At 43.9% G+C, this 13,223-nt stretch overlaps 1 protein-coding gene across 2 annotated transcripts in view; it reads left to right on the top strand.

The window, feature by feature from the left end:
* The window catches only part of NPAS2 (neuronal PAS domain protein 2), an 83,489-nt gene that overhangs the window by 54,090 nt on the left and 16,176 nt on the right, over positions 1 to 13,223 (top strand). For both annotated transcript variants that reach the window (XM_019529519.1, XM_019529520.1), the window contains one exon: positions 7,110 to 7,256. In XM_019529519.1, the coding sequence (XP_019385064.1) occupies positions 7,110 to 7,256 (147 nt within the window). The remainder of the gene's footprint in view (positions 1 to 7,109; positions 7,257 to 13,223) is intronic.

Consider the following 13,223-nt stretch of genomic DNA (forward strand, 5'->3'; position numbering starts at 1 on the left):
GAGATCATCAGGAAATAGGAAGAGCCCTATTCTCCCCAGCACCACCTGGGGTGACGAGGAACAATGGTAATAAGCTGATGGAGAATAGGTTTAGGTTAGAGATCGGAAGGCAATATTTTACAGTTAGGGTGGCCAGAATCTGGAACCAACTTTCCTAGGAAAGTGGTCCTTGCTTCTACCTTAGGCAAATTCAAAAAGAGGTTAGATGATCACCTGTCTGGGGTCTTGTGAACCCAGCATTCATTCCTGCTTGTGGCAGAGGATCAGGCTAGATGATCTGATCAGGTCCCTCCTGCCCCTAGCTACTATGAAACTATGAAACAACAGGGAGGCAGGGCAGCTACTTAACACACTGTATTGTGCCCCATCCCATGCAGGACTGTGTAGTGCCAACAGCATGTGGGCACAGAGAAGTCTGCATGCTACCCAGCCTGCCTCCAGCTGTGACAGAGCAGAGCAGCATGGGGTGCAGCCCTTCCTCCCCAGACTCCTGGTGGTGGTCAGCAGGCTAGTTAGGATTAATTTCCTCACCCCAACAGCTCACCAAAACTCCTTAAGTGGCCCTCCAGCCCAAATAATTGTCCACCCCTATCATATATCCTCCTCCTTCAGAAATGAACCTGGAGACATGCTGTCTGACTTACTTCCCACCAGACCTACCTACCCTGCCATCCACACTGAAACAAAAGGTACTGGTTTCCCAGTTGTGTTCCATCCTTCGGTTCAGAGTAGAATCCAGTTGAGCTGCTATAGGCAGTCCTTTTGAATTCTGATTAAATTGAAAGACCAGTTCCAAACTATCTCAGTTCTGATATCATACTCATCCCTTTCACTGACAGCTAGGCTCAGTTGATCACAACAATACCTCTGGAAAAGTTCAAGAGGCAGGATTTTTTTCCCTTTATTAGTAATTCTAAGACCTGTAAATAAAGCACCACTACCTTTTAGTTGAGGTTGCTGTCACATTAACCCTATACAAAAGCTATCTCTGGAAAAGGGTAGTAATTCTCCACAGAACGGGGCAGTTTTCATAAATTATCAATTCTTTTTTGTGCCTCACCCCCAAAATAATGAGCATGTCAGCCTAGGGGGAGAAAATCAATTATTTAAAAAGACCATAATTTGTCCTTTGTTTGTATCAGCATTAAATGAATGAACAACAAAATCCATGCACACATGCTTTCCAGAATAAAAAATGTTCTTAACTTGCTAGTTGATTATTTATCAGTAGTTTAAGAAGTGGGACATAAACTCATGGCTTTTGAATTTGATTGCCTGTAATAATCTACTACTCTGCCCTAAGGATGCCAGGGTGTTTACTAAGAGTTGGTAGTACTTTGTCTTCTTGCATTCCTAGAATCTTTTATTGTGTAGCTGTTTCAAAAAGTTATACTGCTGCTCAAGGCGCAAAACCTGATATGTCTGGTTCTCTTTTACACTATTTACTAGATGAAATTTACACCAACTTTAAGGTGCCTTTTACATTGCCAGAACCACGTAAATGAGGCTTGGGATCGCTATATTTTACCCTTTGGGATTTATTTCAAACAAACATTTTTGTCTCATGCTAAGTTTTAAGTTCTGAATGGCTTATTATCCAGGGTTTTTTTTTAAATAAACCTTAAAGCACAATTGTAACCAGTAGTTGGAATGCAAATGTCCAGCTTAATATCAAAATTCTCTCCATTAAAAAATGAGTTGGTGTGTTTTATTCATGCTAAAAAAATTCCCCTAAAACACAATGAAAATGTTACTGTATTTCCATTTTAAGAAACCAAATACTGAAAAAACTGATGATCCTCTGCAACTAGGAGAAGAAAATCTGTGAGATTTCATGGATGGCAGTATTTGAGGTTATATTAGTGTCTGGAAAGCTGGTACTTCTGTGGTTTTCATTTTTCTCAATATACTGCAGAAACTTGGAAATGTTATAATCAACTGCTGATGACAGGGTGAAGATTATGAAGTGTTTACTTTGGAATATCTTAAGTTGAGCTCTATAATTTATTGACCAATTAGAACTTTTTTCATTGCTAGTTGAGTAGCTGCTCAACCTCAGGCAAATATGTCAAGGCGCAGGTCCACTACTGCTATCCCTTCCTGTGACAAAAACAATAGGAGGTTTTTTCTGGAGCTTTTCTGTGAGGTGGCATGGTTAGCGTGTAATGCAGCTGAGTCACAGGAGTGGAGAAAATAAAACCAGCCAAACAAACAAAAACAAGTGATGCTAATTTTTTTTCTTAGCTGATTCCTTTTTGCAGACAAGCTCACTTGTTCATGTGCTAGCATAAAAAGCCACATGAAATGTAAAACAAAGAAGAAAATACCATATTTACCCATATCCAAGACAACACTGAATTTAAGATACCCTCCTCCCCATCTGTACATGGAAGAAGTATACATTTGTTCTCATTCAAATTCCACATATACAGTCTAATTATTGGGGGTTGTCTTAAATTCATCCCCCTCCCCCGTTGCAGCAGGGAAAGCAGAGGTAGGGGTCCTCAGCAGGCAGTAGAGAGCAGGTGGTGGAGGATTCAATAGGAGCAGGTGGGGGGCAGGCAACTTGCTCCCCATCAACTTATCCCCCACATCGTGCCTGCCAACCCCAGCAGCCTCAGGCCCCCACTCCCATCGCCCCCCTCCTCCCTCCTTACTCCCATCTTCCCCCTTACACTGCTTCTGCCCTCCCCCCACCACCCCTGCTCTGCTCTCTCCTGCCCCTCCCCTCCCTTCCCCCCACTTTCTTTTGCTCTGGTGCCAGCAGGCTCCATTTGCACTGCAGCATGGAGCATGGCCTCAGCAGGACTGCTGCTACAGGGCCAGGCTGGGCCCATGCTCCATGCTTCAAGTTGGAGTTGGAATACAGCCTGCTATAGCAAGGGTAATGGAGGGAGAGGAATGGGGGAGCAGAGGCTGCAAGGAGAGGAACAGGAGGAAGGGGGTTAGAGAGGGAGATGGGAGAGTGGGGACAGGGGCCCAAGGCTGTATGGGGGAGAAACAACGGGTGCAGAAGTGGCGGGGAGTGCAGGCAGCATCTGCAGCAACTCTGGTCCTGACCTGGGATTGGGGCTGAAGCCGTGGAAGCTGCCAGCCCCCTCAGTGCTTCATACTTGATTCCAGGGCAAGTGGCTTTTTTTGCCATTTTAAATGGGGGGGAAACCTCGTCTTGGAATTGAGTAAATATGGTATCATCAGTCAGTTTGTCTGAACTTGAGATCATGCTCTTTAAAAATAATTTTGAATAATTATTTGAAACCAGAAGCAAACTCTTCTGCTTTTGACTTTGCACAACAAATTCAAATTTCAAACTAATCCCCCAACATAACAACTATTTTTTTAGTAAAAATATTGGAGGAAAATTAGGCTCTGTTCCCAAAGCAGTTTAAAAGCAAATTGGATAGATTGATTAGGCCACCACTTCCCAGCCTTGATTTGTACATAGGCAGCACTGAGCAAGTAACACGGTGCATGTAGTGTCCCACTTTTTTCTCCCTTATCATCACTTTTAACATTTTGGTTTCCTATGGCTGTGAACAACATTAGAAGTTGTAAGCAACATGTTGCCAGTGATCCATGGTTTGAGGACTTCTGAGTTAAAAGGAACCATTTACCTAACATTATTTTTCTGTCAAAATTTTTGGATCAAGAAGTTCTCTTTGAAGGAATTAGAGGTGTTTTTCAGTTCCCAAGAGTTATTTTACAGAACCCATCTATAATAGGGGCATCTCTCCCCTTAAGAGGAGATAGCCAGTCACGTTGAGTAGCTGCAGCTGCAGGGAAGCTGCTATTAAGGGAGTGACTCACTGGGCATGTTTACACGTGTATACTGATGCACTGCAATAAGCTGCAGTGATTATCTAGTGTCTACATGTGCACCTGGGATCATAGCATGTTGAGCCAGGTCAGAGCCAGTCCAGCTGGCACGTGGTTCTGGGGGTCAGCCTGCCAGACCGGGGCTTCTCTCCCCAGCTCAGGGTGTTATGGAGGGGCTGGCAGGGACACACGGGTGCTTCATTGCAGGACTAGCTGGCAGGCAGCCCCCACACTGAAGGACCTTCATGCCTCAGCCAGCTGGGCAGCATCTATACATGCACTGCTCTGGAGTTTTTTACTTTGCAGCAGGATAGTACTTGTCTCTATAAGAGTAAATCAATTTACTCTGGCGTAATTAGGGTGCATGGTTAGGTGCACAATGTTTACTGTGCAGCTAATTAGTCTACTGTGCAATAAATGTCTCATGTAGACATGCCCGCTGAGAGCCTGAAAAGTTCCAGAGAGGAGAGCAGAGGGAGACTGTGAAGAAACAGTTTGGAAAGGAGGAGCTAACTGTGAATAAAACAGCTTTGTACAGCGAAGGGTGAGGCTGCTCTGCTGAGGTCCAGATTCAGAGGGGTTCCCCTCTGAGTGCTTGTGACAAGACATCATGGTTTGATTTATGGTTTGTTTATTTGCCTATATGTTTGTGGATTAAAGAGTATATGTGAGTTGGAAAGAGTAGCTGAAGAGCTGCTTAAGGAGCAAATCCCCCTGCCAGAGGCAGCAGGCTAAGTACCCTGCTTATACCACCTTCACAGAGCCATATCGAAGCCAAGATTAGTTGTAGTTTCCGAATAGTACAATTCCAGTCTTCATGGCAGGGCACCAAGGGGCCCAGAAAAACACTGGGTCAACCTTGAAAAAAGAAGTTGGTGCCCCTTCGGAGTCACTTATATTCTTTGCCAAATGGCTGAAGGTTAATATAAATAGGTTAATATTTCACTTTTGGAACAGAAAAAGAGTTATCCCTGGCCCTGCCTCCTATGTCCTGTACCAATTAGAAGTCATACAAACTTAAACTTCCCTCCAGGGACTTGTGAGACTATTTTCAAACTGTGGGAAATTGCTGGGCTGTATAAGGTAGGGCTGTTGTTTAAAAGCAAAAACCTTCTGGGCATCAGCACTGTAGTAAAGATACTCCAGTTACTGTAATTCGTGTTTCGTTATTTTCATGCCTTCTTTTAACACATAGGGACGGATCCTGGAGGGTCTTGGCAGTTCCTGCTTATGCCAGTATGCACCTAGGGTGCTCTCACAGAATGGGGAACTGTGACACCTACATAATCTTATCTCTGATCTTTTCAGGACTGATAACTCAGTTCAGTGCAGAACATACTAAATGAATATGAGAAGAGGAAAGGATCCCTTGAGCAAAGAATTCTTCTTAAACAGTAAAGCCATACATGTAGCTATAAAGAAAAATGATCTTCCTCACTCTAAGAAAGTTTTAATGGATACTTCAAATACTGTATTTACCCAAAACGAAGATGACCCTGAATTTAAGAAGACCCTCCCAATAATTAGAATCTGTCCATGGAAATTGTATACATTTGGTATAATTTTCCTTGTATAGAATCTAATTATTGGAGGATTGCTTAAATTCTTCCTCCCCCAGCCCCACACTGTAATGGGGAAAGCCGTGGTAGGGAGATCAGGCAATAGGGGGCAGGCAGTAGACAGGGCAGTAAGGGGCAGGCAGTACAGCAGGTGGGGGGGCAGGCAGTAGGGAGAGCACTCAGGTGGCAAGTGGGAGGACAGGCAGCTTGCCCCTTGCTGTTGACTCTCCCCTCACCTACTTACCACCCCCACCCCTTTTGTGCCTGCACATCCCCATCTGCAGCCTTGGGCAAGGGGTTCAGATGCAGTGGAGGGCATCAGCAGCTGCAACACGAACCCCAATGCAGGACTGGGGCTAAAGCCTGAGCTGCAGCATCTGTCTGACTTCCTACCTGCTGCCTCATACTCAATTACAAGGTGAGGGGCTTTTTTCCCCCGTGTTAAATGAGAGAGGGGGGAATCTCATCTTGGAATTGAGTAAATATGGTACTAGCTGCAGGAAACGTAGAGAAGGAGGTACTTTCCTTCACACAGGGGACTACCGTAAAGCAAAGAGGTTCTAGGCATAAAACCTGAATCTACCAGACCAGCTGTTGTTTCAACCTCACTCCACAGAAATCTGGTACACTGTACAATTTAACCAATCCCAATCTGCCCCTCTCACTACTGTCATTAGTTGTGCTATTTAAGAAGTGAAATGCATGGTGTGAGCAAGTGGAACCCCAGTGATTTCATAGAAATCTGATCCCTTTCATTATTTTGCCTTGTGGCATGTATCTATTTAAAAAGCTAGGAAACTAACCCACTATTTTTTAAAGCAAGGTTATGTTTGACTGAACACTGGAAATCAAAAGATACCCCTTGGCTCTCTTGCATGATTGATAGAAGTGTGAAATATGCTAAGTATGGAAAAGTTACTGAGTTTAAATGCTACCTGTTAAATGTTCTCCAGAATGTGAATCCATATTTTGTTAGCTAACTACCCTATACTCTTATACTTTCTTTTTAAATTTTATTACAGTGATGTCTATTTTGTACAATTATTTAGAACTGCCTCCCTCCTACTAAGTTCATAAGATCTATTAATTTATGTTGTGTTTGAAAATAATATAGTAACAATTTTAAATATCTTTGACTACCAGTTTGACATCTCAGTATTGAATATATTCCTAAACAGTGTAGCTGGAAATCACACTGTAGTATGAAACAATCAGCAGAAAAAAAACTGTTGTAGCACTGTTATTTCTACTTTGGTAATATTACTATTACCATAATTCATTTGGGATATATACCCGCTTCCCACTAAGTGTTTCTATACTTAACTTTTGTGGGATGGAGATAACTTTGGCTGGTGATGCAGCAAAACTAGTATTGCCTGTTTATCCAGTATTACACTAATTCCACATCTGATTAAGGCTTTTTCTGTGCAGTGATACACCATCCAAATACTGCATTCTGATAAATAATTAAATAACAATAACAGCAATGATCATCAGTCTAACATCTGACAAAAAATGTTTGCAAAATCTAACATTTGAACAAGATACTCCTGAGATGGAAAATAAAGAAGATTCCTTAGTGTCTAGATATTATGATATTTCAAAATAGCATTAGACAAACTATATTTTTGCAATCAAGAAACCAAGTCCTGTCTGTAGAATGAAACAGTGTAGAGCTCAGCCCTTGCTGTAATGATGGGAAAAAGACATGGCTGTTTATTTTGTCTTTTGAAGTTCTCGGCACAATTTAGCATGTTCCAGACCATCAAGGATCAGCTGGAGCAGCGAACACGGATCCTGCAAGCCAACATTCGGTGGCAGCAAGAAGAACTCCAAAAAATACAGGAACAGCTCTGCTTGGTTCAGGATTCCAGTATACAAGTAAGCCAGCCTCTGTGCAGTGCAGAACATTTTCAGATTTTGCAGCTGTGAGAATGGGTGGTTGTAAGTTTATTTTCACAGTCAAAGAATTCTGGGTTTGAAAAAACAGATTCAGTTGGTTTGGGAGTTATTCCAGGTATCTGTCAGTTGCAAAAAGGAAGGAAGAAATGTTAAGAGATCTCAATATTGGGGTAGAGGAATGAAATGGAAAAGAATCTTCCAGCTTAGAACATCTTTTTAGAGTACCTTATATACTGTGTCTTCAGAATGGACAGCTCCAGTGAAAGGAGCCAGTTAAATCATCAGTGCTTTCACCGTGCCTCCCCATGTCACTCCCTTTTTGCCTGAAGTCTGAGTTACCAGTTCTTGGTATTAAGTCTCTACCCACCTCTGCATTGGCTTACCATCTCTTCCCTACTCTTTCTTACCCTGTATCATACCATATACTTTAACCAACTTTGCCGTTCTCATTTTTTCCCTAAATCTATGCCACCTCTCCAGCTTGGAAGCATATCACAGGTAACATTCACCAAAGCCCTTTTCTCATCACTTTCACAACACTGGTGAAGTTCACCTGTGAATCCTTAAGCCTGAAAAGACCACATGCTAATTTGTGTTTGTTCTTTACGAAACCAGTTTGAACTTTTAGACTCAAGCCTCTTTCGTTCTGGGACTCATCTTTTTGACACATTCTGCTTCACAAAACATATTACGTACAGTGTGCAGGTATACTTATATATAGCCCTTCAAATAAATAATGCAAGTATGAATACAGTACATCTCAAGTAGCCTCAGTGAACAGATCCCCTCACCTTTCAGATTGCTTTTGGAGGTTTTCTAATGGCAGGAAGAATTACCTGTGTCTTCCTGATAATTTAACTAGAAATACTGGGTGAAATCATGTTTGGTTGCTCATATTACACTTGTGATGAATCCATCCCAGTCTGATGATAACATTCATAAGATTATGAGAGCACAAACACTATTACAAAATCTCTGAATATCCAAGTAATATCCGAATAAGGGTGAAATCTTGCCCCTACTCAAGTCAATGGAAGTTTTGCCATTGTGGGTCAGTGTTCTATTAACATAGTAGCAGCAGGTCCCAGCCAGGATTTCAGCCCCATTGATCTTGGCACTGTGCAAAACACAGGAAGATACTGTCTGCCATCGGTGTGTCTTTTCCATTACCTCTGCACTGGTTTTGATGAATGAGTGTTGAAAGTATCTCTACAATTAATTGGCCTTTTATTGCAGAATCCTATCAGACATCTGAAAGCCATTATTATTGCTATTGTGAATGTCAAGAGACAGAATTTTCTCCCTTTCTCTCTTGTTAATTGGGCACAAAGCATTACTCTCTCATCATGAGGCAGATCACACAGCATTTTCTTCTCATATATGGGAAACTGATGCAGTTTCACTTAAATTTTTCAGCACATAGCATGCTGCCTGAACAGGGCATGGAATGACTGGGGCAGCCCACAAGATTCTCAACCTGGGTCCCACAGAGCTCAAGCCAAAAGGCTTAAGAGGCTACCTGAGCACCTGTTATGGCTCCCAGTTCTAATCTGTCCAGCCCAACCTTAGTTTGGAGATGCTGACATGCAGTTCACTTGTATAACATCCCTTAGTGGACATGTGCTAGACCTGGCTTGCCCAACATATGGCCTGGGGGCTGCCATGCGGCCCGCCAAGCCGTTTTCTGAGGCCCAAGGTGCTGTGACAAGAAACAAAAGTAAACACTGTTTGCTTTCATTCCCACCCCTTGTCCCTCCCCCAGCCCCATAGTAGGTGACCAGCGAACATGGACTACGAGGCAATTGGCTGCCCAGTGACTACTGACCCTCTCCTTGGGGGGAGCGGGGCCCCTCTCTCAGCTCCCCTGAACACAGCCATGGAGGCCGGAGCGGGTGAGCTCACACCAGGCAGGTCCCAGGGCCCAGGCCAAGGTGCCCCCTCACCTCCTCCACACCCATCACGTGGCTCCTTTAAGCCCCATGCTGGGGGTGGTCCGCATTGCATCGGCGGGGAAAGGGCGACGCAGGGTGGGGCGGCATGGTCCAGTGCGGGGATGAATGTGTGAGCGTAAAACATGGCTGCCTGGCTGTCAGCAGGGCCACATCCCTGGGTGGGATGGTGAGGAGCCCGCAGGGGGGTGCCACACGTGTGCATGCACTCATGAGAAGGAAGCACAAAGTCACACTCGTGCCTTCCTCCTCCTCCTCCATGGGAGCCGGGGGCTAGGAGGGAGGCAGGCTGCGCACATGTGGCTGTGTGTGAAGACTGGGCTCCTTGTCCCAGATGGCGCCGGGCAGCGTCCTGAGGCACTGCTTCTCCTCCTCCTCCTCCTCACTGCTGCTGCTGGAGGCCAACAGCCGGCTGCTCCTCCACGGCTTCCTCCACCTGGTGCTGTACACCCAGGTGTCCCAGTGTTGCCCTGAGGGGTCAGGCCAATGCTCAGGATCTCAATATTGCACTGTTAGACAGGAGGGCATGTTGTTGCACATATACAAACTCACAATTCAATTAGGTGCATACACACACATACTACCAGGTCAGGCACATACACGTTCAAACCAGCCTACCCACATGCATACCTATTACCAATTCAAGCACATACACTATACACCCCAGAAGTTAGACACAGATCACTAATTTGTATATCATGCACACAATGCCACTCACACTAGCAACTTACGCTATAAATATACACACACACACACACCTCACACTAGCAACTCAGATACACACATTCAAAATAACTAGTCTAGGTTCATGCACACCTATCACCAGTTTAAGCCTATACATGCTACACACAGCAAATTTAGACAGGATCAGTTACCAGTTACCAACACCTGCACATCCAATATGCATACTTGGATTACTAATTTATATACCACACACACACAATGGTATCTATATATACATATATATATGTGTGTGTGTGTATTCACTAATTTACACACATACCACCCACTTACACATACATACAGGTGAGTTCCTAAGTTGGGTGTTGTGATGTGTATGTATGTATGTGCTTGGTATACTTGGGATACCTGGGGAAAGGTTAAGGTAAGGAAGTAGAAGTGTAGGGAGTTAAAGTTACCAGGACTGGGATTAGAACCGGTAGACTACAGGGGCCTGGGCTGAAGAACTGAGGCTTGGGGTAACTTTAGGTTAATTGATTAAAAGACAATGCCCAAAGCCTGCATAACAGGGAAGCAATGCTGGCACAGAGGCTGGGACTGGAGCCAGAGCTACGGGGGAGCTGAAGAGCTAGGTAGGGAGAGGGAAAAATGGAACTAAGGGAAAGTGTGGGTGTTAAAGAGGGGCTCTGGGTGTGGGGAGCCAGAGGATGGTTCTGGGGCAGCTAGAGAAGTTGCAGGGAGTAACAGTAGGTGCTGGGAGCTGGAGAAAGGCTCCAGCTGCTGGAGAAAACTGCAGGACAGCCACAAGGAGCTGGGAAGCTGCGGGGGTGGGGGTAGGGATGACTACAGAAGGTGCCAGGGAAGCCTGAAAACAGCAGAAAATCACAGGAAAAGTGGCAGGAGGGACTGAAAAGCAGCAGGGCAGTGGGAAAGCAGAAAAAGGCAGCAGAAAGTCACAGGGAAAAGTAGACGGCACGGGAGGCTGAAAAGCAGCAGGGACAGCATGAAAGCAAGGAGAGGCTGAGAGGTGGCAGAAAAAGGGAGATGGAATTGGGAGGAGGTGGGAAACTAGCGGGGAGGGGGGAAGGGGCTGGAGCTGAGAGAGAGAGAGAGAACAAGGCTGGAAATTAAGATAGGGAAGGGACTGGGATTCAGTAAAACATGACCCAGCTCAGGGTTGTAAATGACAGTGGTTTTACTGAACAGTGGAGATGGTGACACAGTGTCTTATTGGTTCCCTTGCACCCACACACACACACACACACACGCACACACACACACGATGGCAGCAGGGGTTAGAGAGGCTTGATGCAGGGGCTAAAGTCCACTGAAATCCAGGAGGAGAGAGAAAGAGACAGAAAGAGAGAGAGTGTCCAAATTGTAGGAGGAGGTATGCAGGTAATATCTACCTATCCAGGCTAGAAAGGGGTCCTTGTCCAGTAGGTGTTGTCCAGAGGGGGGTTGCCTGCAGGGCCTCTGGGTGGATAGGTGATGTAACATGGTGCTGGTCCAGATGGAGAGATTTGCTGGTTCTGCAGGGTCTTTTGTCTTTCAAATGTTGGTCTTGTCTCTGTTCCTGGGTGAGGTCCATGGTTCCTGGATGAATCAATGTGAGGTGATGGCCCAGACTTAACAGGCCATTCAGTAGAGGCCTGCTACCATTGTATTTCAATCATTCCCAATCACGGTCATTCATCCGGGAACCAATTTACATGGGAGGGATACGTGACTCATACAATTGCGACACAGGGGATGCCCGGGCAGAGGACACAAGATGGAGACTTGACATATAAAATGGAAACTTGACATGACTTTTGTTCACTTACAAACACAGGCCTAAACCATACAATATCCATATGAAACAATAAAAATGAATACAAAAATGATAATAAGACAATATACAACAGTAAAAAAGAATACAAACCTAATAATAATACAATATAAAACAGTGGATATCCAAAACCAAAACCAAAAAATTGCTACCAAAATAAAAATGTTTAAAGCTTATCCTACATCTTAGTTTACTTATACTTATCTATAGGGAATAGAGAGGAAGAGAAAAAGTCAGAAATGGTTGGGAAGGGGAGCAAATGCAATAAAAAAAAAGAAAAACTGGAGGTTTTGCTACACCAGGGCAAGCCTACATTATGTTTTTTTCATTCATTGAGAAGTGAGTAGAAACGAAAGTGTTTATTTTAGTCAAGTATTGACTATTATTTCATTGTTGCTTTTATGTTGTTTTTATTTTGGATTTTAAACCACATTTCCAGACCCATTTCATTGTCACTTCCTGGAACTTCACTGGTGTCAAAGGTCATGTGACATCACTTTCTGATGTGATACCGCTTCCTGTGAGGTCTTTGAATATGGCTCGCCGGCTCACTGGGTGATTAAAAAGTTCATGATCCGGCCCCACATTCAAAAAGGTTGGACACCCCTGTGCTAGACTGAGCCAAGTGACATATATTTCAGAGCCCCAGAAAGGATTCCAAAGGTTATAAGAGTATTAAACTTCATAGATGTGGGTGGAACCTTTTAATTAAGACGTCCTAGGCCTCTAAATCCTGGAATCTGTAAGGAAAGAGGGGCAGGAGACAGAGGAGTCTGAATAGGCCCTCATCACATATTCTCCCCCTTAACATAAGTTCCATGTCACTGTGAGATACAGAACATTGGGTTAAATGAACCTGCTGTCAAATCCGGTATGGCATTTCTTATGTTCCTATTAAGGTTTTATTTGCAAGGTATTGCATTGTCTATTTTGCCAGCTCTGAACTTTTTGCTTGGGTTGGCAATAGCTCTGTGGTATGGTGCCAGAACAGAAGTGTGCCACCCTACGCAATGCTGTTAGACGTACCTCACTTACTCTTCCCCCCTCCCCCCTCTTATTAGCCACAGGCATGAGATAATAGAAAAACAATAATAATTGCAACTGTGACCTCCCTCAGGTTAATTTTGTGTGTTGATGTTCTTCCATTTTCTCAGAAAAATAAAGTACTGTGTCCTTACACAAAGGAACAAAATAGTAGTAACAGGAGTTATGCTAACATCAGTCAGACCCTTACAACTCCATTTCAGAAAGAAGGTATTTATTTTTGCAGCTACAGTTTTGTTCCTACAACCAATTGTGGAGTAAACTGTTGACTTGAGAACATAATAAACTACCTGCTTTGTAGTGCAGATTTCATAGGTCAGGTGGTTGGTTAGCTGTCTAAATTCAATTATCTGTGTCTGTTATTGATTACAGCTACAAAAGTGGCTAATACACAGAGAAGAATTACCATTAGACAGGTTTCTCTTGCTTTCTACAGGAAAA

The sequence above is a fragment of the Crocodylus porosus genome, unplaced genomic scaffold (genome assembly GCF_001723895.1).
Source record: "Crocodylus porosus isolate Cpor-Errol unplaced genomic scaffold, CroPor_comp1, whole genome shotgun sequence".
Classification (NCBI taxonomy): domain Eukaryota; kingdom Metazoa; phylum Chordata; order Crocodylia; family Crocodylidae; genus Crocodylus; species Crocodylus porosus.